Source organism: Paramormyrops kingsleyae, chromosome 5 (genome assembly GCF_048594095.1).
Source record: "Paramormyrops kingsleyae isolate MSU_618 chromosome 5, PKINGS_0.4, whole genome shotgun sequence".
Classification (NCBI taxonomy): domain Eukaryota; kingdom Metazoa; phylum Chordata; class Actinopteri; order Osteoglossiformes; family Mormyridae; genus Paramormyrops; species Paramormyrops kingsleyae.
The window spans coordinates 20630324-20657312 of NC_132801.1; the positions used below are offsets into that span (position 1 = coordinate 20630324).

General features: G+C 41.7%; 1 protein-coding gene and 1 long non-coding RNA gene across 8 annotated transcripts in view; one reads left to right on the forward strand and one right to left on the reverse strand.

The window, feature by feature from the left end:
- Positions 1 to 25892, forward strand: LOC111842501 (V-type proton ATPase 116 kDa subunit a 1). 7 transcript variants are annotated; one of them, XM_023809142.2, is made up of 22 exons: positions 1 to 125; positions 1709 to 1881; positions 2795 to 2873; positions 3389 to 3486; positions 3613 to 3741; positions 4725 to 4807; positions 5686 to 5812; positions 6734 to 6816; positions 7057 to 7150; positions 9310 to 9522; positions 11485 to 11635; positions 12506 to 12645; positions 12947 to 13110; positions 13217 to 13307; positions 13411 to 13529; positions 13717 to 13933; positions 14047 to 14154; positions 15125 to 15319; positions 16214 to 16231; positions 17710 to 17827; positions 18123 to 18294; positions 24532 to 25892. In XM_023809142.2, the coding sequence occupies exons 2-22, from the start codon at positions 1765 to 1767 to the stop codon at positions 24623 to 24625; spliced, it is 2610 nt and encodes an 869-aa protein (XP_023664910.1). In that variant the 5' UTR covers positions 1 to 125; positions 1709 to 1764; the 3' UTR covers positions 24626 to 25892. The 7 variants fall into 7 exon arrangements, with proteins under 7 accessions (XP_023664910.1, XP_023664907.1, XP_023664913.1 ...); XM_023809139.2 differs by having other exon boundaries at positions 78 to 173; XM_023809145.2 differs by having other exon boundaries at positions 78 to 173; positions 15215 to 15319.
- Positions 24716 to 26989, reverse strand: part of LOC140590885 (uncharacterized) — a 6627-nt gene continuing 4353 nt past the window's right edge. Inside the window, exon 3 of the long non-coding RNA XR_011991769.1 lies at positions 24716 to 24774. This is a non-coding gene — a long non-coding RNA (uncharacterized lncRNA). The remainder of the gene's footprint in view (positions 24775 to 26989) is intronic.

A 26989-nucleotide genomic window follows, 5' to 3' on the forward strand; every position in this document is an offset into this window, starting at 1 on the left:
AAAAAAACATCTAGTAGCTGATGGTTCAGTCCAGGGTTTCCTCCATAATGCCATTCAAAAACGTGAGGGGGGGAGGAGGACCGGTCCACCCCTGTACTCGGTGGAATGACGTCACGTTTATGCTGGTGAGCGGAGGCTGAGCGAGCGGTGGGGTCTGCAAGGCTTCTATTACAGTACGCGATTCATTTATTAATAGTCGATTTCAGGATTTAAAATTCTTAAAATGGCATGCGTTTAAGGCGTAATATCGAACGCCTATTTTTCATGCATGAATTTTTATTACCACTTAATAATATTCATGTTATGACAGCAGGATAGCCAAAGAAAATAAGCTACAGATTAAGAATCTTTCCATACCTGATATTTATTAATGTTTTATTATAACGATGATTTGCATTTGTAAGAGCAAAACCGCTGTGCCGCTTTAATTTACCGGCCATCAGGCTTACAATATCTACCGTGGTTCAATAGGTATGGATGCAACGGAGAAAGCTACATTAGCCGTCTAACGAGATACATCAATCTGACAGCGCACATAACATATGATACGGGATTATTAAACTGTTTCAATGTTGTGTTTGCGGTAAAAGATTTGTTATTTCGAGGTTAAAGCTAAAGACGCTGAATTTATATTAACTGCTATATATTGATGATTGATGATGCGGTAATATCCGTATTTTTTTGTGTTATTACGCGATAAAAAATGGTGTTAGCCATTAATATTTTTCTCCACATTTATTTATTTGTCCCATTTCAAATATCTTGCCATACCAATATTAAAACAATATATTAATTCTGAACGATATAATTCGAGGACATCTTGAACAATACAACTCAAGATCACGTTTCTCTCCGTAGTATATTTAAAAGTGTTGCCCATTCACTAATAAACAATGCTATCCATTTTTGTGCCGCTATTAAAATGTGTTATGTAAGATTTTTGTAGCTGACCGGATAAGCCGATGCAAGCAGGGCATCATCATCATGGCGTCCTTGAAAGGTTAAGGATAGTGCGGCAGATGGTCTTTCAGGCTGGAATAACTCACACCTGTGATTGTTTTTCGTGGAAATTGTTTCCATTTTCATTTTTAACAATGAAATCAGGTTTGCGTCTTTTTTGTCTTTAAATATTTCGTGTAAAAAGGGCAAATTTGTCGATATTTTAAGCATTGAAATGCTATAGGCTATATTTAATCTCCGGTATCCGGGGAATACAAGGATTTAGGCCTAAACGACGGTGTGTCTGATTTACTTTAAAAACGTAAATTGTAGATTTGGATCATACGTATGTAATATATTGCTGTATACTGCATTTAATAAAATAGTTTATATACTGAACATGCGAGTATACATATGCGGTGAAAAAAGTGGGAATATATATATTTAAAAAACGGTAGACCTTGTATCGCTACAGCATAATATTTCGCACTCGTGAGACTGACATCTTATAATGTTACCTGAGAAATGAGTATTGCATGGAATGCGCAATAGCTACTGTTAGGCAGACCTGCTACTTTACGTTTCAAATAAAATTTACGAGCCTTAACTAATAGCATTTCTTAAATAGCACGAAGGATACGATAAAAACATATAGTTATTTATGATAACAAGGTCTTTTAGGAGCAAGAATTTCCCATCAGTACGTTTCAACACTGGATCAACATACTAATGCAATGTAACATTTCGCTTTGTTTGTTTGTCTCCACAGGGATAAAGTGAATCAAGTGTATCTTTTAAGCTTGACTTGCCATATTCGCAGCCACCATGGGGGAGCTTTTCAGAAGTGAGGAGATGACACTTGCACAGCTCTTCCTCCAATCTGAGGCAGCTTACTGCTGCGTCAGTGAGCTGGGAGAGCTGGGAATGGTCCAGTTCCGTGACGTGAGTGACTTTTAAGGGTTAAGAGGCGTTCTTGCTTTGCTCTTGAGTAGAGAAATGTTAAACCTGATAGTTTTTTTTCTGCTGATTGGTATACATCTGCTATTTAAAGTATTGATTTTGTAGTATTGTCCTCTTTATAGTTGTTGTTATTAAGTGGCAGATCATGTCTAAGTACTTTGTATTAAGTGCTTGAAGTGGGGAAAAACAGGTACTGGAATCCTATTGCTATTCAGTACCAAGAGATACTGAGAGGTAGAACAAAGAAGTGCTAGTACTGTAAGCACTGTGTGTATCCAAGCCAGCACCAGAGCAAATCTGATGGGGGGCATGGCCTGCAAATGACCTCCGCCCCCAATGACCATGACCCTGCTTTGTATAATTAGTAAAGCATGAACATGAAATCTAAAGTAACAGAGAGTGTAGAAGGATCAGCCTGCAAGATGGGGAGGCATGGACTGGTCAGTGTGGTGTGAGGTCAGGTGATGGCAAAACTTAACCCCAGATAAAGTTCTCAGTCCATCCCCTCATTCCTGTGACTGATGTCTCCTTTGAGGCAAATATTTCACAATCAGGGGTGTGGCTAGAAGCTCTGGTGGGGGGGGGGTCTCCATGGTAACATTTGTAGAGTGGCGGTACAGGGTTACCCAAGCGTGTAGATTATCATTTTTCATGTTCAGATGTCCCTATAAAGGGCTGCCTCCCTGAATCTGCCAGGATATCATGCATGCCCCCCAGCACCCCTGTCCACAACCCTACATTAGCGGCTTGTCAAGCTAAACTGGGACCAGTTACCAAACTGGTAGTGTGGTGGTTCAGCCTACCAATGCTCAAGGTGAACAGTGGACTGATGCTTTCAAAGAATGTGCAATCACGATTGAAGATGGTGATGAGATGCTCTCCTTCCCCATGGCAGCTGAACCCTGACGTCAACGTGTTCCAGCGCAAGTTCGTCAACGAGGTGCGACGCTGCGAAGAGATGGACCGCAAGCTAAGTGAGTGTCTGACACAACCTACCATCACACCAAAAGGAAACACACAGACTGCAGAGGTTTAAGAAGATCTCGGTGGGTCTGTTGCTTGCATCATCGACGAATGAACATGGACCCAGTTGCTTGTTAGCTGAACTCTTCATAAGAGTATGTCAGAAAAATGAATGACTTTGTCATACCTAGAGTGTGATAGGCTAGTCTAAGCAATTAAAGGTGATATACATTTTGACGTACACCACATACATCTGTATTCTGCAACAATGTTCTCAAAGGATAAGAACTCCAGTTACTAAACTAGATGATACTAAAGTTGATGAAGTGTTTTGTGCATGAGTATGGTTGTGGACTTGAACCAACAACATTTTTAATCAGGCATATTATGTTTGACATGTGAACAACCCATCAACCTCTAGATACAGGTCAAAGTGATGTACTAGATAGTTAACTGTGCTGCACTGTGATTATATATGCTCATGAATGACCTGCTTTTAATGTAACTGTTATATTACTTGTGTAAGGATTTGTGGAGAAGGAGATCAAGAAAGCCAACATCCCAATTATGGACACTGGGGAGAACCCTGAAGTTCCTTTCCCAAGGGATATTATTGATTTGGAGGTATCTTTGTACTTTAATAATGCTATTTAAAGGACTGTTAACAGCATGCAACTTTTGGAGATGTTGCATTATTTTAATATCTAATTCATTCATTTAGTAATCTAGTAACACATATTTGACTGACAGGCTACCTTTGAGAAACTAGAGAATGAGCTGAAAGAGATCAATACCAACCAGGAGGCCCTGAAGAAGAACTTCCTGGAACTGACGGAGTTGAAACACATCCTGCGTCGCACACAGCAGTTCTTCGATGAGGTCAGGCTGCCCTCCCACCTTTCATGCCGTTCTGACTTCTCATTGGCCACAGCGGCTGTCCGTCAGCCTTCTTGGCATAGTTATGGAACGTGGTGTAGGCACTGATTCCAGTGTTTCATTCTCAGGTTTTGTTAAGGAGGTGTCATAACTCAAGAACTGCTTCCTTTCTTTCTGTGAATGTTTAATCGTATATTTCAAAAAACAGCTGCAGAAAATGCCCAAATACAATACATGCAAAATACCCATTTAATGCAGCCCAGATGTTGATTTTTGGGTTACTTTACTAGCTAAATCTGTGTGCAGCAGTTAGTTGAGAGGGTTTGAAAAACAGTCTGAAGTATGAAAATATTATGGGTGCCCAACCCTGGATGTTCAATTTTAAAATAGTTGAGCATTTTTTAAAGATTAATCTCAGGTTGCAAGGTGTGGTTTTTCTCTGTTCTACTTTCAAGTAATAAATTATTTCTGGTGCTGTAAAAAATGCTAATTATTCATCCATGTTTAGCAGTCAGTGCCATTAGTGCATTGCCTACATGCAGGCTTTAGTTTATTGTAGTTGTGGCTCTTTGGTTATTGCGCTTGGGTAAACTTGGAAATGATGGCGTCACGTTACCTAGTACTCTGTCAGTATGCTTAATATATAAATATTTGAATGCTATCAATTTGAAGATGGTTTCCTCAAAATGGAGGGTTGTTTAAAGCCTTCATTCCTATACTTCTCCTGGATAAGTGTGTCTGTCATTTCTTGTGTCCTGTCACTGGTGGGCAGAGGTGGACATTTTAGGTCCAGACAGTAAAAAAAAAAAAAACAATTTATTTCAACCAACCAGTTGAGTACTCTGTGACTGTGACTCTTTATATTCAACTGGTTGGTTCAAACAAAATGTTGGTCTGATTTTTTTTTTTGTGTGGGGATGTGGGAGGGGGGGGCAGTGCTTTTGGCATGCAGACGGGGGCTGAAACTTTAAAGTCGTAACTTGCAGATGGAGGACCCCAATCTGCTGGAGGAATCCTCCTCTCTGCTGGACCCCAGCGAAGCGGGACGTGGGGCACCTCTGCGTTTGGGGTGAGTCCTGGCATCTGGCTCCTCTTAACCCTTCTCCAAGCAGACACTGACCATTAATATTATTTTCGGCTTCCTGCTGAACGTATTAAACAGCCAGTCCCTTAAGGACTGTAATGATGCAAGTATCCTCTTTTAATAACCTTTTTTCCGGTCAGCGTCCCAGTGATGCAGAGCGCATCCCAAGAGACACGCCGGTCTATTATAAGCTTCCGAGAGAGCATGCACTCACAAAAATTCATAAGAGCAGAGCTCAAAGCAGGAGAGTGTCCCTGGCTGTCCCTCTGCCTTGCCCTGGAGGAATAAATTTCCGCTTAAAATAAGCAGTGCGTTAAATGTTGTATTTCATTTGGGGTGCCCTGAAAAATGTATGATATAAAAAAATGAATATCGTGTATATCATTGTATTTTAAACTCCATCTCCATTTTTAAAACCTCTTCACTGGTAAATCCTCAATCAGTGCTCACTAATGTAAATTATTGATGAATTAATGCAACTTTAGCCATCCGTAGAATGATAGTGATTCTGACAGCCTGCTTTTCAGGCCAGCGTTCACATCAGTGTGCTCTTCACTGACAGGCAGAGGCATAGGTCAGCTTTGCCCCGCCCTGCCCAATTTTACATATTCAAGGACCCCTGAATCTGCCAGGGTATCCATGCACCTACCGTTCCCCTGCCGACAGGGGTGGAATATAACTCGTACAGCCAATCCTAATGTAGCTAATCAAATCTGAGCAGTTTTGCGAATAAGGACTTATTGGTTTCCATTAGCTCAGCAATCAGTTGAAAAGCACCAATAAACATCTCCATTGTCCTAAATTCCATACATGATAGTGGGATAGAGAGGTGCTGGGAAATTTATAGAGGTTTTACCTTGTAGGTTTGTGGCTGGAGTTATCAACAGGGAGCGCATCCCCACGTTTGAGAGGATGCTGTGGAGGGTGTGCCGTGGTAACGTGTTTCTGCGACAGGCCATGATCGAGGACCCCCTGGAAGACCCCACAACGGTGAGTCCTTGTGCTGTCATCATCCTTGGCTCAGTGCACTGATGTTGTTGATAATGTATGATTATTGACTGTGGGTTATCTGCTTAAATGCATGTTGATTTTGTGTAACCATTTGCACTAATCTCTTACAGAGCACTGCCATAATGGAAAAGGATAACAACAGATTATGAGTATTTGATTTCAGGGTGGAAATGTTTTTGACAGCTTAGGAATTCCAGTGTTCAGCATTGGTGAATTTCTGTTGCTCAGTGGAGATAATTTATCTACTTTGAATTTACTTATATTTAAAATTAACAAAAGTAGTAGAAGAATACCCATAAGAAGTAAGCTGTTGAATTTCACAAGTGTTTATGCTAACTTTACCCGCCCATCTGGCGAATCACTGCACGATAGGTATCACATAAAATGAAGGGCCATTTATATACTTCTTTGGGTTGCAGCCAGTATATTAAGTTACAGTAGACAGAAACATTTCTCCCTTTGTGCCATAGTAGCTCTTAGTGTCAAACGAAAGCTGTAAGTTGACAATCCTGCACGTTATTCTCTAGGGGATGCTTGTGAAAGTGTTTTATGCCATTGACTGTGTGCAATCAAAGGATATAATCAAGACAGTAGGGCCTTCATCACAACAAGGGGTCCGGTCATAACTCAGAGTGACTGAATTCAAGAGCTAATTGGAGAAGGTAGATAGACAACTCTTTTTTAAAGTAGTGAGAGTTTTCCAAAAAGGGATGGACCAGTGCCCGCACCAGGAGACCTAGCTGATCTTCTGCAGTCTACAGGAGAATCTGATTTTTGACCTGGAATTTGGAGATGCTTCGAATGTTTGGTACAAGCAGAAAAGTAGGCAGTGTTGGTGTGATATTCCAGTGAGCTGGCAGATGTGTGGTCAGCCCTGATGCCTTGTGTCACTCCCTACAGGGGGACCAGGTTCACAAGTCGGTGTTCATTATCTTTTTCCAAGGAGACCAGCTGAAAAACAGGGTGAAGAAAATATGTGAGGGGTAAGTTTTCATTACGTACTCAAACATCCATCTGTCCGTCTGTCCGTCCGTCTTCCAGAACTCCTTATCTGGTATAATGTTTCTATACTTTTCAACACTCTCCTATAAGTTTTTTTTCCATGTTGACATTTTGTCATCATGAAGCAAGAGTGTTTTTTTGGACATATAATGAATGTTGACTTTACAGTGGATTATTCTGTCGTGTCGGGGCTGTTTTTTTGCCCTGCCTCCTGTCCTCAGATTCCGCGCTTCTCTTTACCCATGCCCGGAGACTCCGCAAGAAAGGAAGGAAATGGCAGCTGGGGTCAACACCCGCATCGATGACCTCCAGATGGTAAGAGGCGAAAGTGAGCGTAGGAACATAACTGTGCCGAGAGAGAGACGCCAACCTCCTCTTTGACGTGCATCTTAACTGTGAAATACAGCACATGGACCTTAATTTAATGTCATAGCTTAAACTGCCGCTAGCTAATAGAGAAGTGCAGTGTCAAAGATAACCTTACTGCATTAACTGTAGTATGTATTACTTTCCATTATTTTCTGTTAAAATCTATTTACTATCACCTTGTTGCTGTTGTACTTCATACAATATACAGAAGGGTTGCCAACTTTCATGCATCTGGCGTCAAATGCTTTCTGACTCAGGTTTTGTAAGAAATCTTGCGGCAAATTAATATTATTCCATTATAAAGCTATAATTAGCTACATCAAAAGCATTGGGGTAGTTTGTAAACTCTGCAGATTATTTATAGGGTAATAAAACTCTTACATACATGTAAATGAGTATACAGACTCGTCTCAAATTGAAAATCATGCCAGCCAGCTGAGCAAAGTTGTCAACACTGATAGATTATGCTCATAATGTATATGTTTATTGATTTAGCAAATGTTTTTGTCCAAAGCCGTGCATAGACGAGGAATGCTTGGGCTCTGAGAGCAGGATCAGCAGTGACATGATTACTGTGTTTGGCACAGAATTAGAACCAAAATCTTTTTGGATAGTAGGGCCACAGGGCCTACTGAGCAGTGGCAATAAACAGATTAACACAGTAAGGGATGTAGGTTTATGCTGATATTCCATCAGTGTATTAGCTTACATTTCCCTGCTGCACCTCTTACAGCTAACAATCATCTGGTTATTTCACAAGGCAATAAGATACAGCAGACACAGGGAAACATTTTTCTGCCTCTCCTCCGGTTCTGGGCGCGCCCGAACCTGCCCTTGGGTTTAGCGAAGTGTTGAAGCGAGGTGATCTGGAAAACATGCACTTCAGCTCTGAATTCTCTAGCTGAAGCTAAAGCTGAAGCTGTTTTGAGTCAAACCCATGTTTCTGGCATCCAGCGCTGGCGTTGACTTTTCGGGGCCCCCCCCCTCAGCAGGGACCCGTGTGAGCCTGGTTCGGGAATGCTGATAACTTTATCGAGCCCCCACATCTGGGCCTGAAAAGCTGGATCTCCTGCTGATTCATTCGGGTGCTATTGTTAAAGTTCAGCTGGCGCGGGTACAAAGGCCGCCCCTTTTGTTTTCTCCCAAAGTCTGTGTTTAATTCCCAGGCCAAGCCAAAGGGTGCTGCAGTGAGTGCCCTCTGAACGCACTGCTGCTGACCACTTATTACCAATTGTCTTTCATTTCAGATTATTGAATCCTAAAATGCAGTGATTATTGGAGTAAAGTCAAGGTAGTGGTAACATCGTATTTGTCTTGTGCTAGAGAGTGTTTGATGTGTTAACCTAAAATTGATGCCTTCTTAAGGGAGGTTTGTCTCTTGTTTCACTTGTCACCCATAAAAAGGGTCTGTCTCTCACTCTTACCTCTTTGGACTGCCCTTGTCGGTATAACTCGCTGTACTTGGCGTGGTTCACCCACCCCTGTATGGAGGATGTCTCCTGCAGCTTTGTACTGCTCCTCCCCCCCCGCCCCCCCCTCCTGGAGTGGGTCAGAGATTCAGCTGCGCTTCATCTGTGCCCCCGCCAGCTGGATCAGTTTGCAGGCGTGGAGACGGAGCCTCCTGATTCACTTCATAGGCATTCAGAGGTAGCTGGGATGGGCAGGGGGAGGGGGTCGCTTTCTCTGACCCCCCCCCCCCCCCGCCCGTCACTCCACTTGGACCAGTTTGCATGTGAGACCAGTGTACTGGCGGTGGCAAGACACAGTCACTTTCCCCAGCTGCTGGTACACAGATGTGGCCTTCATTCCCAGCATCTGCAACTTTGCCGTGAAAACAAAATGCAGTGAACCCCTCATTAAGTTCAGTACAACAACATTAAGTCAGATGAGCTGTTGTTTCTCCCCTGGTGGAATATATGACTCAGTGTAGTTTAAACTTGGATACAGCAATATGCTCGATTTGATAAATGCTGTAATGTGAGGCAGTTAACATGGTGGTGTCCTCCTTTAGCTTTTCTGCATTTTCAGGTCATTCTTACAGATTCCTCTCTAGTGCACCATGTCCCATTGCTTCGGCACTGACCTCATCCTCGATGTCCTTTCAGGTGCTGAATCAGACTGAAGACCACCGTCAGAGGGTCCTGCAGGCCGCCGCCAAGACGATGAGGGTCTGGTTCATCAAAGTTAGGAAGATGAAGGCCATATACCACACCCTGAACCTCTGCAACATTGACGTCACCCAGAAGTGTCTGATTGCCGAGGTGTGGTGTCCCGTTTCTGACTTGGACTCGATCCAGTTTGCCTTGCGACGGGGCACGGTGAGTTCGCCAGCATGTCATGCTGTCTTGTGTCCTAAGTCATCCAATCCTTTTGACTGAAACCTAATGTTGTCTTGGTTACTGTTGTAATACGCAAGAGCTTTCTTTCATAATTCAATCAAGATGTGAATTTTGAGCCAGGTATGTCTAAATACTTCAATGGGCTTGTTTTGTGTCCTCAACTTCTGCTCCAAACTTGTAACTCAAAGGAACATGAAGACTCTGAAATAATATGCAAACGTGAGGCCAATCATAACATAGGCACGGCCATATCTGTGAAGTTCTATTGTGTGATTGTTTCACCAGCCACAAGTCGCTTCCTTGTATTATTATGAATATTAGTCATGTTTGGTTGACATCCCACCTCAGCAAACTGTTGGACTTCCTCCTTTGCCCAGGGGCATTATAGTGATCTTTCACCCAGGACTTTAAAGTACACAGGAATTACTGTCTTGCCTTTGATCGTCTTGGCTGACTTTTGGGCTCACAGTCATTTTTTCCACTGCTAATGGATTTCGGGGCCTGTGAGGATTGTGCTTTGTTTAGTTGCTTCTGTCTGAGAGACAGGGGCTGCCTTTTTGCACATGTGCCATTAGTCACCTGCTTCATCTCAGTATGTGGGCTGTGGGCTTCATCGAGCAGCCTAACAAACTAGGAAGAGAAGCACTATTAGCTTGATTCCACCCACTGCTCTGGAGGGGCCTAGCTGACAGTAGAGGTCACTGTAGAGTGACGAGAGGGACAGGATACCCAGCCTTTTGAGCCTACCTTTTCTGGGCTTTGCCGGGCGTGAATCCAACTACCTGTCACTTTTTAAACAGTAAGACCCTCAACTGTCCTGGTTTTTCATGGCTTATTAGCTGTTATATTTCCCAGACAATCAGCTTGATTACAGTAGAACAGACCATTTATTGTTTGTAGCAACTCTTTTTAAGATATGCACACACACGCGCGCGCACATTCCTTTTAATTTTTACTCAGATATTGAGATATTGTTAATACACATGCTGTCCCTTTTCCTTCAAGAATGGCATATTAGGTGAAAATCCGTGACTGTACATGTAAATAGAATTATTAAATGACAAATGTGATCACTCAAAACAGTAATTCCCCTTAAGTTAACTAATGCTTAGTCAGGGGTATGAATAGCCTATGCGCACAATTAGGTGTGGAAAACATGTTTTGAAGGGATGGTGTACTCTTGTATCTAAGTGAGATGAAAGCAGTGGTCTGGATATTTATATGCATTTGAATAGAATTTGGATTCTACTAAAAATGACAGCTCACTGAAAAGTACAGCTGTAATGTGTGGGTAGGTTATGGTCCACACCCAGCAGAAGATTATATTCCAGATGCAGAGGAGGCAAAGTGGCATCGATCTCACTGCGTCATTGGTGGAATTCCTTGAGGTCAGCGGTCAGAGTGGGAGAGGAGCATTGGAATCTCAGACTGATTGTTTAAATGGCAGTGCATGAGCGTACGGTCTCTGCTGCTCTCTCCTCTCATTTCGTAACAGGCTGTGGTCGGACTGGGCTCCTTATACTGCACGCCTGGTGTGCTATAGGTCATGCAGATACAGTTTGTCTCTGGCCAGCACCATAAGTTTTAGGATATTTCGCATCACCTGCTGTATTTGGGGAGCTAACCAAAACACTTCTAAACTGATTATGTGTGTCTGGATATAACCTAAGACTGTACAGTGAAGTTATCATTATATGTTAGATATGACTTATCTTGTGTAAAGCTGAGAGAGTTCAGTTCCTACTCCTGCTCTGTGTATGCAGACATGATCTCTTTGTGTTATAAGTGGTAATGGGGAAAAACATGGATGTTAAGTACCCGATGAGGTTGTCATCTTCTCATGAGGTACTTTGCCCTAAGATTCTTTGAGCAAAGAGTCCTCTCCTGTGGCGTAAAGGGCATGAGATACCAGCATCAGCATGGTCCTCTGTCCGCCTGCAGGAGAGGAGCGGCTCTACGGTGCCCTCCATCCTCAACAGGATGCAGACTAAGCAGACTCCACCCACCTTCAACAAGACTACCAAGTTCACCGCTGGCTTCCAGAACATTGTGGATGCCTATGGCATTGGGACATACAGGGAGATCAACCCAGGTAACGAACACCCATGTTAATCTAAATACAAAAAACCTAGGCCTCACTTGCAGCCTCCCAACACACTTGTGTTCTGTCATGAATAATCCATTGCAGAAATTTCACCTGGAGGCTTGGTTCTTATATAATGAGAATATATTATTTTCTATTTGTTCTAAGTACCTACTGTAATTCAGCACTGAATGCAATGTCCCCATTACTGCTCGAGCAAGACTTGCACACATCAACAAACGTTGAGGTAGTGAGCACAGATGAACAATTTCTCAGAGCAATAATAGGGCCTCCAAGAGCAATTGGATTTTTATTGCATAATTCAAAGATACTATTTCTAAGACTTTTCAGACAGAACATTATATCTCTAGTTGTTGCACCTGGGCCTAATATAAAACAAAGTGGTACTCCCAGTCTCATCAAGCCAAGCTTGGAAGGAAAGTCACACTGCTCATCTCAGTAGCCAAGGCTGAGATGGATAGGAAGTATGAAAGAAGACAACACCACTAATAACATCAACTAACAGCACAGGCTTTGCAGTCTAGTTGTGTTAATTAACATTCCTCAACTTTCTTCCACAAATATTAAGTATTGTTCCTGTCAGATGATTAGCTGGACATGTGATCCAAATGCTTGATTTGATTAGAATGCATATGTCTTATTGGTCGTTGTGCAAGTTCTGTCGCAAATACTTTCATTAAGGCTCTTGGTTATGGTTCATGCCTCATCAATAATCAGTAAAATGCAGAATTAGGACTTCAGTGTGAGGTACTGTAGAAAGTACAGCATTGTGACACTCAATGAAATATTAATAAGCGTTGAGCCTAGATAACGGAATGGGAATCTTGTTCTCTCTCCTCTGTAACGTCTGTCCTGTAGCCCCATATACCATCATCACCTTCCCCTTCCTCTTTGCTGTCATGTTTGGTGACATGGGCCATGGGTTACTCATGATGTGTGCTGCCCTCTATCTGGTCTTGAGGGAGAGTCGGCTCCTCTCTCAAAAGAGTGACAATGAGGTGAGGACAAATCTTGGAGTCTCACTCTAGCAGTCCTGGAGAGGATGGGATTTTAATTTTTTTAAATATCAAAGAACAAACACCAGTTACCCTAACTTGCATATGCACATTGTTACAAGTATTGTGAGATGTCTGATCACTCTTATTTGACTTTGGCACCTGATTCTGGTGTTAATAGTAGGGTTTTGATGCGCATGTTCATATGATACAGCCACAAAACTTAGGAAGCTCAATCATTGTCCACACCTTTATCAGGCAACTTAAATAATGACTTTCATGATATCCTTCTCATACAATCCAGATGTTCAATATGGTGTTTGCTGGGCGCTACATCATACTCCTGATGGGAGTCTTTTCTGTCTACACTGGAATCATCTACAATGACTGCTTCTCAAAATCACTTAATATGTTTGGATCGGGCTGGAGTGTGAGACCCATGTTTTCACCCAAGGGAGGCAACTGGTCGTAAGTTGTTGGAATTTTTCATTGTCTGCTGATTGCATATTTGTTTGCATAGTAGATGTAATGAATAGTATACTTTATACTTACATCTTTACAATTGTCTCCTTAGAGTGAAAACACTTGAAGATAATGCATTGTTACAGATAGATCCAGCAGTAGAAGGAGTTTTCGGTGGACCTTATCCTTTGGGTATTGACCCGGTAAGAGTTCATACCTTACCTGCAATAGGTTCATGATGCAAATGTGGTGGTTTATTTATTTTTATATGAATGTCTGAGTCTAATGATCGTTTTTTATATATAGATCTGGAACATTGCCCAAAACAAGCTCACCTTCCTCAACTCTTTTAAGATGAAGATGTCCGTCATTCTGGGTGTGGTCCACATGCTGTTTGGGGTCACCCTCAGCTTGTTCAATCATCTGTAGGTTCCAAGATATTTCTCAGGGGTCTCAAAATTGTTTTTTTTTTTTTTTTTTTTTTTTTTTAATTACAGAAAAGTTTTAATTAAGACGCAGTGTTGAGACCATTAAGTGTTGAGATCAAAGAAGTATAAGACCATTATTTTTAAGCCACATTGTTGCTTAATTCTTTGTCCTGTGATTTCAAAGGTACTTCAAGAAGCCTCTGAACATCTTCCTTGGTTTCATCCCTGAGATAGTCTTCATGAGCAGCCTCTTTGGATATCTGGTCCTTCTTATCTTCTACAAGTGGGGTGCCTATGATGCTGCCACCTCCAAGGATGCCCCAAGCCTGCTCATTGCCTTCATCAATATGTGTCTCTTCAACTACAGTGACCCCACAAACAAGACCCTCTACAGTGGACAGGTGATGGTCCCTGTCTGTGCGTTGGGACCATGGAATTGAGTGTCAGAGAAGAAATGGAACCTAGTGCCTTTCGCTGGGTGTGCAACCTAACTTCTTTCTGTTTGAATCTATAGATGGGGATCCAGTCTTTGTTGGTGGTGATTGCCCTTGCATGTGTTCCCTGTATGCTGGTTGTGAAAACAATGGTGCTTCGTCGTCAGTACCTGTGGAAGAAACACCTGGTATGTCAATCTGTACCATAAATACAGTACTGTGCAAAACTCTTGGGCTGCCCAAGAGAGTTGTATTTAAATCATCTCGTGTTGGTGTAAAATAGAATACCATATGTGTAAATGTGTGTTACCTTACTCATTTCCAAACCTCTTTTGATGTCACCCCAGTTTTTGAAATAACCATCCAAAATACTCATGGATTTGTTGACTCAACCACTAGCAGATCTTGTTTGGCTAATGAACACATCATTGAATTATTTAACTGATAAAGTACATTAATTAAGTGAGCAACTAGTTAAATTTAATGAAATGGCTGGGGAGAGGAGTGGTTTGGGAATTGAAACTGTGTTATTCTAGCCACCCAACAAGATATCAGTAACCGTTTGGAGGACAGAAGAACTTATTTTTTCTGTCTAACTCTTCTGTTGTTAAGGTATTATTTGCCTCACTTGTAGGTCACTTTGGACAAAAGCATCTGTTAAATAAGTCTAAACATGCATCTTATTTGCATGCATTTTAATGTTGTATTGTGTTTTTGTTGGAGCAGACTTGCAACCTAGACAAACATTTTCTTTGATGGCTTAAGACTTTTGCAGAGTACTGTATGTCTAACAATCTTATCTTTCAAAAGTGGCTTTAGGAGTCTTCAAAGGTTGCCCTAAGCATGACTTTTTGTTGGGTTTGTTTAAATGCTTGAAGTATCTCTTGGGTAGACTGTGACTAAATCCAAGTTCTTTGGTGTAGCATTTTGACCAAATATTTTGTAAATGTAGTTTAGCATTATTTATTATTTTTGTGTGCCACTTTTAATCCATTTATAGTATAAAAAAGGAATATCTTTTTTTAGTCATAGATATTAATTGGCAAGTAAAAGTATTCAAAATATTCACTTGTGCATGTGAGTGTCTGGTACATACCCAGAAAAGTAAACCCAAGGCATGCTTCAAGCCAAAAGAAGACTTTTGGATTTTGTATCTAGTCACAGAAGAGGGAAGAAAGCCCTGCTGAGAATCTAGAATCTTTAGAACAAACAGGTGTGTCCTCATCATGCACGGGACTCACTCAACAGGGCACTCAGAAATTTGGTGGGGTCCGGGTTGGTAACGGGCCCACAGAAGATGAAGCAGAGATCATTGAGCACGACCAGCTGTCTCAGCACTCTGAGGATGATGAGGTAAGTGCCACACTCTAAGGAGCTATGGCTCTTTGACCCATGTCTCCACCCCACCTGCATCCCCCGATGACAATCTCCAAAGTCCAAACCTACTCCTGCACGGCAGATTTTTTTGCTTTAGCAAAGCAAATGTAGCTCTTACCGAAAGTTTTGAATATCTGCATTACTGAGCTTTGAGATCTAAAGTGTAGCCTAGCAGGCTAAGAACAAGCCTTGTTAGGATACTACTTTGAAATGGAAGTGGGATACTTTTCAGCTTGTATCTTATAACAGGCCTACTACCTAAGACAAAGCTCCTAAAATTCAGTGTACAGTTTTGCTGATGGGTCATGTCAAGATGATTAAGCTATGATATCAAAATTTCAAGTACACTACTACAAAAGAAAAACAACGTAGACTTTCTTACCTACATGATACAAATTGGAGTTGATCAAGACACAACAATATAATCCTAATCTTTCCATAAGGCTTCTCTCTGTAAGCATTCTTGTTTAGAACAGGTTTCTGCTGAATATTCTGAAACGGAATGACCATTTTTATTTAAAATCTGAAACACTGTGATCTCAGATGGCAGCTCAGCTGATGTGGGGAAGTTCACATCTCTAGAGCTGAGTCATACAAACCTAGACCTGGAAGGATTTTAAGTGGGGGTACACCCCATATCCCTTTTACTCTATAATTTGTCCCATGATATATTTAATGAGAGCTGGAAAATCTGATGATTGTGGCCTTCCAAGACCAGATTTGGAGACCCCTGCTCTAGAGCACCCATCTTAATACATTCTCAGTGTGTCATTCTACATCAGCACTGACCTCCAGACGGTAGCCTTTGCTAAAATTAACTTGTGTGTGTTGTGACTCTGCAAATAAACATAATCTGCAATTATTTTCAAGCATGCAGAAGAGGAAGTGGTAAGAGAACTTTGCATGTTACTGGCTTGTGTCTCTATCACGTCTTCCACTTGCTCTGTCTGTTGTCATCTGCTGCATTATCCTCATCTTTGACATTCACTGTCTTGCAAGCACCGTGTGTTGTTTTGGCTTCCATGTATTCATGTGAATACTAATGGCAAAAATCTATAACTGTTCTGGGGAAACTGGAGAGAGATCTTAATGGCTTGAACAGATGGAGTCTTCTATAGTGGTGGACTGATTTAGCGGAGATGAGGTAAACTCCTGTGTCGTCTTCTCTGAAACAGGTGTTTTTTAAGATGTTTCCCAACTATCTCATTTTAATCTGATTTCAAGTCCTTCTGAGAATACTCTCTCTACCCCCATTTCATAAATATTTGATAACTCACAGCTACTGTAATAGTATAGAAGAACAGTCTCAGCCTTTCTTCTATTAAAGAATTGTCAGCTGTGGTTTGTACTTCCTGTCATCACGTCTAGTATGTTTTCACAAGCGCCTTATCATGTAAGAAAATATGTTTTGCTGGAGAGATCCAATTGCCAGCTTAGAACAGAGTGAAAAATATCTTCTTCATATTAACCAAATTATAGGGGTCTGACTCAGAAGATCCTCATTGTTTTTTGTATTCTTTGTTATGTTGCCGGGGCGACATGGTGGTGCAGTGGTTAGCACTGTTGCCTCACACCTCAGTGACCTGGGTTCAAGTCTCCGCCTGGGTCACATGTGTGTGGAGTTTGCATGTTCTCCCCATGTCGTCGTGGGGTTTCCTCCGGGTTCTCCGGTTTCCCCCCACAGTCCAAATACATGCTGAGGCTAATTGGAGTTACTAAATTGCCCATAGGCGTGCATGTGTGAGTGAACAACCAAATGCCTGCCTCGTGCCCATTGCTTCCGGGATAGGCTCCGGACCCCCTGCAACCCAGTAGGATAAGCGGGTTGGAAAATGGATGGACGGATGTTATGTTGCCTTAGAAACAACAGCATTCCCAGTTTACCCATTGATGTAGTGTGAAGGCCATAGAATAACATACAAGCAAAGAAGCTCAAAAGGACTTCAAAACTTTTATTTGACGTCCATTTTTGTCATCTTGATGTTGGTCTGTCACAATACACATTCTGTATTATTTAGCTGAAAAGCGTTTATAATATAAATCTGTTTTTACTCAAGAGTAAAGTTTCAGTATGAATAAGATGCATTTTAACATTGGTGTATAGATGTATATGTGAAGACTTTTGTTTGGATTTATAAGTAGAAAAGGATACATGTTGCTGCTTTGTTACATAATGGCATGTTGTGCCACAGTGAAGCCAGATAAACTGTTTTTGCTGTGAGATGTGAGCCTTTCCTGTACTTCACGTACCTCAATGAATAGAGGCCAGATCTACTTATACATATTACCCTCACACAAAGAGTGCACTACATCAAGGATTTAGCCCAGAGCTTCCCTGCATTGTTCCCTCTGTTCTATCCCTGCAGTTTAACTTTGGAGATGTAGCAGTCCACCAGGCCATCCACACCATTGAGTACTGCTTGGGCTGTATCTCCAACACAGCCTCCTATCTCCGCCTTTGGGCTTTAAGCTTGGCTCATGCACGTGAGTGTCAAAGCTCTATCTGACAGCTTCCCAAGGAATGCCAGCATCTTCTATCATTGACAGTTACTTTCGCCCTCTTACATCTAGGCGTGGCGCCCGTCACGTTTTTGCCATATGCACTGTTAATGTACTTTTTGCTGGACTCATTCATGAATACAGTTTTTAGCCCCAAGTGGATATTAAATTACTCTGGTGCCGCAGCATGTCAATGAGAAGATAATTAACAGGATGTTACGTTCTGTGCTGTGGTATTCGGGCACTGAAGTGCGCCTCTTTACTTCTCTTTGTCCCACAGAGCTATCTGAGGTGCTGTGGGGGATGGTCATGCGCCTCGGCCTGAGCTCCAGGAGCTATGGCGGCTTCTTCGGCTTATCCATCATTTTCTCAGCCTTCGCCACGCTCACCGTTTGCATCCTGCTGATCATGGAGGGCCTGTCAGCCTTCCTGCATGCTCTCCGCCTGCACTGGTGAGTATGTGTGGGGAATAGATGCCCATCAAGGAATGGCAACAAAAAAAAAAAACAGTTGTAAAGACATTAAGAGTAATCGTTATGAATAGAATAGTAGAAAGCTGTTAATTTATTCATCCCCATGGGGAAACTGGGATTTCGCCAACCCATCTTGCTCTTCCAGAGACGCACAGTAACATGTACAGGTGACAGCAGGTTTGGGGTTCAGGGCAGGTTGGCCAGTATCCAGCAGCCAGGGAGCAGTTTGGGTTCAGAGCTGTGCTCAAGGGTCATTCGATTGCATCCTCCTGCCAACTCTAACTTTTGACTCAGACACTATCTGTGTGTGTATCCTTGTATGTATCTATTGTGCTATTTCCATGGCAACTAGCTGCCAGTGAAGCTGAACCAGCTGAAGTGTGTTGGCGGTCATTAACTGATCTTTTTAAGATCTGTTTAAATTTTGCAGAAAGAGAAATCAGCCATTTTATGTTCATCTGTTATTCAATTCTTTCTTACACACCCACTGCTTATTAATGATTACTTGTTTCATACATAACATTTTAGTGCTTATGATGAGAGTGCTGAGGCTGCCTCTTAACTGTTACTCATCATTGTGGGCACTGCACACTGGCTCTTAATTGGTACTCATTATAGACACTGCATTTTGCCTATTGTTACTTATTGTATAGGCGTTTCTTCTAAATTGTTACTCATTGAATTAGTGCAAATAAATGTATTTAAGGCCTTTATAGACAGAGCCGCATGGAGTTTATCTTTTTTTAACCTAAAAGTCTCACCTTGTTCTTGAGGTCAATGTCTGTGCTGCTTTTCCAACCGGGGAAGCCTGAATTGACCATAGGCCTGTACTTCTGTCATTTACAAGCTGTGTAGAATCTGTAATGGTTAAAAGTCAGGTGGAAGAATTGTAGGCATTTCCAGGCTGAGGTAATGTTTCAGGACTGTGGTGTTATAAAAATATCATTGGAGAAAAAAAAGAAACCTCGCCTAAAAGGACACTGCCTGTACGGCGCAGTTCATTGGCTTTTGCTGATCCAAAGAACTGGATTTGTTTTTTTTAAATAATCTTTTGACTGCTATAAGCCATTAAAGGCTAATAAGCACTTTACCTCATACATTTGATATGAACTTCAGTGTATTTGCATTGGAACAGGTTAGAAGTTAATGCTTTTCCATTGTTTTTCTACATTCATTCTGCCCATCACTGCTGAAATGCGAGTTTTCTCAAGTACTCCTTCACTACAGGTCTAGCTTTGCCAAAACATAGTTATGGGAACTTGGCACATCTCAGAAACACGTAAAGTGGAGTGATTCTCTGGCAGCTGTTCATGATCAGTGGGGTAAAACTATAAAAAAGGTGAGATGAGGACCCTATCTGCCACAGATCATCTAAAGATTGTGCCAAGAAAAACATTATGCTATTAAGAAATGTCTCACTTTCCCCCTCTAAATTCTGTTACTGACCTGAAAGCAGCCAAATTGGTTGCCTATGGAATAACACATACACACTGAGTAAGTCTTAATATAGAGTCAGTATATCTGACATTTTCCATGCTTGGTTAGGCTAATGTAGGACTGAGGAGGACCTAAAAGACGCCTGTGCTTCTTCGGCTCTGTGTTTAACCTGCACTTTCTCAACTCCCTTGCAAAATATTTGCCGTTCCAGTAAGGCATTCCTGCACCCATACCCTGCTTTCCTCATGCTCAGGCTATGGTTGCCATGTCAACAGGGCTATACAGTAGGTCACAACTCCGATGAACACCGTTTGATATTTTCTAATCATCATACAGTTGTGATGATTGTAATATGATTGTTCTGTGTTTGTAATTTATGTGGCTAATAATATAGTATTAATGATTGAGTTTTTTTAATTTGCCCAACTTTAAATTTGCTTTTTAGTTTCATTTTTCTCAGATAGTGCCAGCATTATAACAAAGGCTTACAGTGACATTCCTAATGACCTCTGAAGGACTATTCTCACTTTATCACAATTGTCAGTTTTTATAATATGCCATTCACTGTATATTTATCAAAGGCATCCTAAAACTCCTGCAGTCACAGTTGGGGAATCGGTGGGGGAGCGACGCCTGAGGTGGTTCACAAGTCGGACGTCACAAGAATAGCTTAAAGCGCTCATCTCAAATAGGCTGGACCAGAGGAAGCACACGTGCGGCGTGGTGCACAAATGTAACTTCATACGGTGATCATTGTCGTGTCAGGGGCTGAGATTCCCGGCCGCCCATCCCAGGCAGAAGAGCGCACAGGGCTGGGGTGCATGCGGGTCGGGACTTCAGTCCATTGTCATTTGTATTAATAGTACCATAACTGGTGGTGACTCAAGAACAGGAGCCTCTGAATATCAAGGGGAATATTAATGTATATTTAATTGAACATGAAAATTGTCATGGGAATCCCCTTGCTTTTCATTTAGCACGTTTTCCTGCCTTTGACCTATTACATCCTTAATCTTATTCTGTAAATACTGTTAGGGCAAAAGTGTACCATTCCTAAAAGGAGGCCCAGCGGCTCTCTGTGTGTCTTATGAATTCCATTGAGTCAGAGAGCCTCCTTCCCTTCCCCTCACATGGCAGAAAGCTTAGAGTGTGACATTTGGCATTTGGGCTGCAGGAAACCCAGCCCCTGACCCTACAATGGGCCTGGAGTCTCTTAAGGTAGCAGTGAGGGCTTCTGGGAATACAAAGCTCACCCTACGAAAAGAGGGAAGACCGACATCCTCCACAAGAACCTTAACCACAGTCGCATTGTTTTTTTGGCCAGATTTTAACCACGTCTTTGTATGTGCAACCGCATACTGCAACCTCAGTGTTTTCCTAATGGGGTTTTACCAGTGAGAGGAATGCAAACAAAACCTCAAATATAAATTTGAATAAAATGTTGGCCTTCAGTTACATTAATGTCATAAAAAGTAGGTCATGTGGGTGACAATTGACATTAACTGAAATTTGTGTTTACAAATTTCCTCTAATGACTGCCCTTAGGAAAGGTTTGGCAACCGAAGTGATATTCTTCTAGACATCCAACAAGATATCAGTAACTTATTGGAGAATAAAAAATCTTGTTAGTTTTATTGTGTTACTCTTACTTTGCATATGTTGTTTTTTTTCCTGAACAAATATACACTTATTACCCATATAAACAGCACTAAACATAATCTTTGACTGCCTAAGACATTTGCACAGTACTGTATGTTTATAGGATGACAGCTGTGAATACTATTTTTGCACACCTGGAGTCACAAACTTATTCTAACACATTTACTAGAAATTATTATACAGGACATAATTAATCAAACAACCTTAGGTATTAAGGTATATGATTTCATAATGAGGTCCAAGCAGGTCTAGATGTCCTAGTATCTCCTGTTTGATTTGTGCTTTTTTAAGAGTAGCAGATGTATAGAGTAAGGTTAAAACAACTGGGAACCTGAGAACATGCCTCAGAAGGACCTGTAATGATATATTGTTAAAAGGTATCAGATCGTCATGGATACTGAGCAGTCTGATTGGTTGGATTCTTTGCATGTGTGTGTGCATTTTCTTACTTTTGGTAAAGTGACGATTTCTGGAGGTGACCAGAAACATAATTTTGTAAGACATATCACAGCCATCATCTGGCCTTGAGCTGACCTCACGCTTGGTCAGGGAATCCAGGGTAAGTCCAGCTTTGGACAGAGCAGAGAGGCACCAAGGCATTTAGCAGACTGGTATCACTGAAGTCTGGCTGGACATCTTTGTTTTTCCTGGCGAGATGCCTGGAATATTCTCGCAACATGCCAAGAGGAGATTGCTGCTCTTATGTTCATAAACATTTGACCTGAAGCTTCTTTTAGTGGGGAAAAAAACATACCCACTGTTACTCAACAGTGAAAAAATAAAATTGAAAGCGAGGCCGTGGAAAAGCTGCTTAAGCCCTGCTTATCGCTTATCTAAATGACAGGCAGGCTGTTCCCTGAGCTCTGTAGTTCCGTTTTGTAATTTTTCCCGCACTTGGTTCTCTGAAGTTATCACAGCACCACAGGTACTGAGAAACAACAAAAGAGGATCAGTTCCATCAGATGAATTTCTTAGCTGTTAAGTTTATAATGTAGCTGAGACATTCTGTGATGGTTGAGAATATAATATAATTACATGAAAAGCGATTCTATTTGTGTGTGTGTGTGTGTGTGTGTGTGTGTGTGTGTGTGTGTTATGAAATCTCTTTTTTGGCCCCTTTTCACCTCAAATGAAACTGGTCTGTAGGTATTTATATAATGATAATAAATTTAAGGTAGCATGGATTTTTTTTAAAAAGCACTTTTTTTTTTAACATTGATGCAGGGTGGGTGTCTCTTGTGACACGTTTGGACAGTGTGAGACCTGCAATGTCCTTGTGTCGACATAGCAAGGCTGCCGGGATGCTGTGAGCTGGCAGTCACTCTGTTTGTTAGTAGCTATGTTTCTGTGCGGCTGTGTAGCTGCCTTCATGTGTTGCATACAAGAATCCCGATGGCTGTTTCAAAATGACCGAGAAGAGAATAAGGTCCTCTGTCTAAACAGCATTCAGTCTTTCTGACAGACAAATTCTGTTTATAGTTTCCCCCGTGGAATGTCACAAAGTAGTCTGCAGACCAGCACGAATATCTGCCGGCAGTGAACTGAAGAGGAACTTGAGTTTTGGGAGGAGCCAAGTACCAAAGAGGCCACTGTTTTCATTTTCTGATTAATAAAACAAAAAATAATTCTACACTGGTTTATGTAGTACATAAATGTAATATTTTAATATTTTTAGCATGCAGTGTTTATTTAATGACGTTTTGTGAGCATAAGGTGTATACTGAATGTTTATTTTTTCCATGAGGTCAGCACCTTTTTGTTTGTAATTCAGAAATAATGCGCATGATTTATTTGCTTTATGATATTAAGAATCGATAGCAACTCACTTTATGTGGCAGTGTCCAGTTAGCTTCTTTCAATCTGAAAGGTCTGTTTTTATTAGGGGAAGGAGGTTTGCTTTGCACTCCATATTTGGTTTGGTTTTGTTCCTCCAAGCCGCTTGTTCCCTGCTCCTCTTTCTCCAAATGTAATTCCAGGCTCATAGTTAAACCCAACAGCTGCGCAATATAAATGCTGTACGGGAGCCTAGGACCCTGACGCAGGATTCCTGTCTTACCTTCGCCCTGAGGAGACTGATGGGTCATATCAGTTTTTATCGACTGCTGCAGGTGGAGGAACAATCTGGAAATCAGACTTTGTGTCAAAGGGCCTCAGGTTTGCCCAAACTGCCACCAGTTTCTCCAGCTGTACCTCTATGAGCCCGTTGCAGACTTTTGTGAGCATATTGCAAAAGAGAGGCCAGGTTCGTTCAGAGGCAGTTGACGCTGTCAACATCTGTAAGACCTTTGTTGCAGCCGGTGACAGGGCATCAGATAAGAGAAAAAACCCTCCCAGTGGTTGATGTTGAGATGTGCTTCGGTTGCTGCTAGATTCCTTCTCAGTTTCAAAGGTCTTGCTTATTCGAAAAGCTTTGCCAAGCTGCCCTAGACTTTGCCCTCATTCCACTGAAGGTGCAAATAAAATGCTGACATCCCACAAAGCTGTTCAGATCCCTTTACTTGTCAGAACCTTTTTTTCCTCATGCATTATAAATTCCCAAAATTCCAATGTTAAAATTTCCATGGAAACTTTCCAGGAAATTTTCCACCACTTTGCAACTCTAGACAGGGACACAGAGAGAGGATCCAGGTGTGGGGCTTTATTTCCAGAATCATGTTCCAAAGGGAGGCAAGGGTGAAAAAGCAGGTAGAAGAAAGCAAAGGCAAACAAATCGACATGCAGGAGTCCCGCATGGAGAGCAGATCATGAAACAAACACTCTTCTCAAGGAGTGAGCTGAGACCGGGGGCTTTCACACCGTGCCAATTAGTCAAGTAGACGGGCTACAGGTGTGTTCTGGTGGGGGTGGGGGGGGGGGGGACTGGCCGGGTGTGGTTCGATGGATGTTTAACTTGGTGTGTGACAACTTTATGGAATGTGTGTGTTTATGTGCAAAACATCTTCATTATTTTTATTATTCAAATGTTTTTGTTTTTACTACTATGGTTCTTAATGATTACTGTTCTGAAATGTGTTGTAATGGTTGAATGAACATATAAATAAATGCATAAAGAAGATGTATGCTGGGCTGAATTGATATGCTGGTTTCAATAAAGCTGTTTGTGCTGTGTTTGGTCTTAAGGGTGGAGTTCCAGAACAAGTTCTACACAGGACAGGGATTCAAGTTCATTCCGTTCTCCTTCGATAGCATTCTGGACGGAAGATTTGATGAGTGAATTCATCCGCTCCCACATCAGCCGCTGTTTCCTCTGCCACAGCGTATAGGAGCCTGTCTTGTGTTGTGTACCATTGGTGAGAAATGCTGTGTTGTCTTTTTTGCTGAAGGGGCCATTTGAATGATTCAAGGTAGCTTTGTTGTTTTAAGCTGTGTGTAAAAAAAAAAAAAAAAATGACAGCCAATTAAATGAAGTGCAAATGTGAGCACTGCTAGCTAAAAAATGTATTGGCTTTATGTACGTAAGACAGACAAACTAAAGCGGTCAAACCATCAAATGAAGCTGTCATTTCACTACTGTTTTTATTGCCCCCCCTCCCCCATAGCTTTTGATAAGCTTCTAAAATTCTGTGCTCACCTCAGTCAGATAACGACTTCATGAAACTGCCTCTGTCTGACAAAAAACCCCAAGTTTAAAAAACGCCAGAGCCATCTGTGCACGGTATTACTGCGATAATCTTACTCCACTTCTGAAGTCTGCCTTTGCATTCTTGGCCGTTCCATTCCAGATCTTGCAATACACTTCAAAGGAAGGACAATCAATATTTAATCTAAGTCATATTTTGCTAAATTGCCCACAAAGTACTTTTTCCTGCTTGTGTGTGAGGGGTTTCAGTTTATTGACTTTTTTGGGGTCGGAGGTCACATGGAGCGTCCTCTAATAACATAGCTGAGCTGAATCATACCTTTGGCCCACTGTCAAAATAAATGCTTATTGCATACCACAAGCTTCCACACCCCTTAGCATCTCAGAATCCCCAATACCAGCATCTCCAGGCTTCCATCGCCCACAACAAACCTGGGTGACCCCAGTCACCATAATCTGCAGTTTCTGCACCACCTGCTGAAAAAAGTTTGGGATGTTTTCCAAAATAAGCATCACCATTCTGCCAATGCTGTTATGTTTGAATGTTGTGATGGTCACTTCTCAATATGTAGACATATCTCTTGTGTGCAGGGGGGGATATCATTGTGTCATGATTATTCTGTGAGTGACAGTAAACACCTTAAATTACGCTGGTGGTGTTCTGTGAAAACTCGTGTGTTGCGATTAACTGTATTTATTGTGCTTGTTGATTGAAAACAGATGATCACAGTAAACAAATTAAACCGTAATCGATGTGGTGGTGTGGTTTGTTTTGAAATGAAGTTGCTACTTCTCAGGAAATTGAGCTGATTGTTGTGCTGGAATTTATTCTTGACATTGTTTATTGTGGGAGATGTATACATTTCTGTTTAAATATTAAAGACAATCAGTTGGGTAGGTATGCTGTGTGTTGATTTGCTCAGTGTGTATGACCGTTGTTTCTCTTCATTATTGTTTTTACATTCAGCAGATACTCTAGAATGAAGGTGTCTGACTCAATTTCTGCCATATTGTGTCCATATGGAGTTTTGATTTTTGTTCTGACCAATTTAGTTACCCATATCTGTCCCTTAATTCAAATCACGTCCTCGAGGTCCGAGCACTGCTGGTTTTCCAGCCTTCCTTTACCTGTGAGCCAGGTGTGAAGCCTCTGGCCAATCAGAATCAGTAACTATTAAAGTAACTACCTGGGAGAACTGAAAACAAGGCCTGGAATCGGCTTTGGAATCGAGGTCCAGATTTAAAGAACCCTGCCCTATTTTCTCACACCTGAGGAATTTTCAAACACGTTTATGTGTGCAGTACCTGTCTTTGCTGTCTCCCTCTGTCAGGTTGCCCAGGGTGGTTAGTTCTCCTTGTACCATTCCTCCCTGTTTCTATCTGTTTTTGCTAAATTAATCTGGTCAAACTCCGTCCCCGAATTCTTTGGCTTTGCTTGGCCAGGCTGCCAAACTTTTTCCGGACATAAATCTCCCATGGTCATCCTGAAGGCTGGGTATTCAGTGACTTATGTACTTAATGTTATCTTGTAGTATAATTGTTTGGCAGTTTGAGTCCTTGTAGCTTAGCGTTCACGTCGCCTTGAGTATTTCTTGAAAAAGCTTTGGTGTCGTTCGATACAGAATCCCTGCCAGATCAGCAACATTATGATTCAGGCCCAGTTTTTCGAACACTAAGCTACTTGCTGTTCTGTTATTGTACTTCTGTCATGCTGATGATGTCCTTCAGTTATGTTATCATTTGAAATGCAATATTGGTCAGTGGGGGGTGAACATCGCAGGGAGCAGCACAGTCATGTGACTCACACATCCATTCACATCACCTGTGCCTTATTACCAATTGACATATATGTTTCAGTTCTGTTTTTTTCCCCACATGTGCCTAGATACTGATGATTACTCAGTCCACATGTTACAATAGTCATTCTCACAGCCTAACATCCTTTGTGTATAAGACAGGAAGGTATTTTATACTAAGGAGATGGTCTTGTATGTTTGA

Excerpts from the sequence above, each read along its gene's own strand:
- LOC111842501 (XM_023809142.2), top strand. The coding sequence starts at position 1,765 with ATGGGGGAGCTTTTCAGAAGTGAGGAGATGACACTTGCACAGCTCTTC. Across the intron at positions 13,308-13,410 it reads ATCCTTTGGGTATTGACCCG|ATCTGGAACATTGCCCAAAA; the intron begins GTAAGAGTTCAT and ends TTTTATATATAG. Across the intron at positions 17,828-18,122 it reads TTTAAGCTTGGCTCATGCAC|AGCTATCTGAGGTGCTGTGG; the intron begins GTGAGTGTCAAA and ends TTTGTCCCACAG.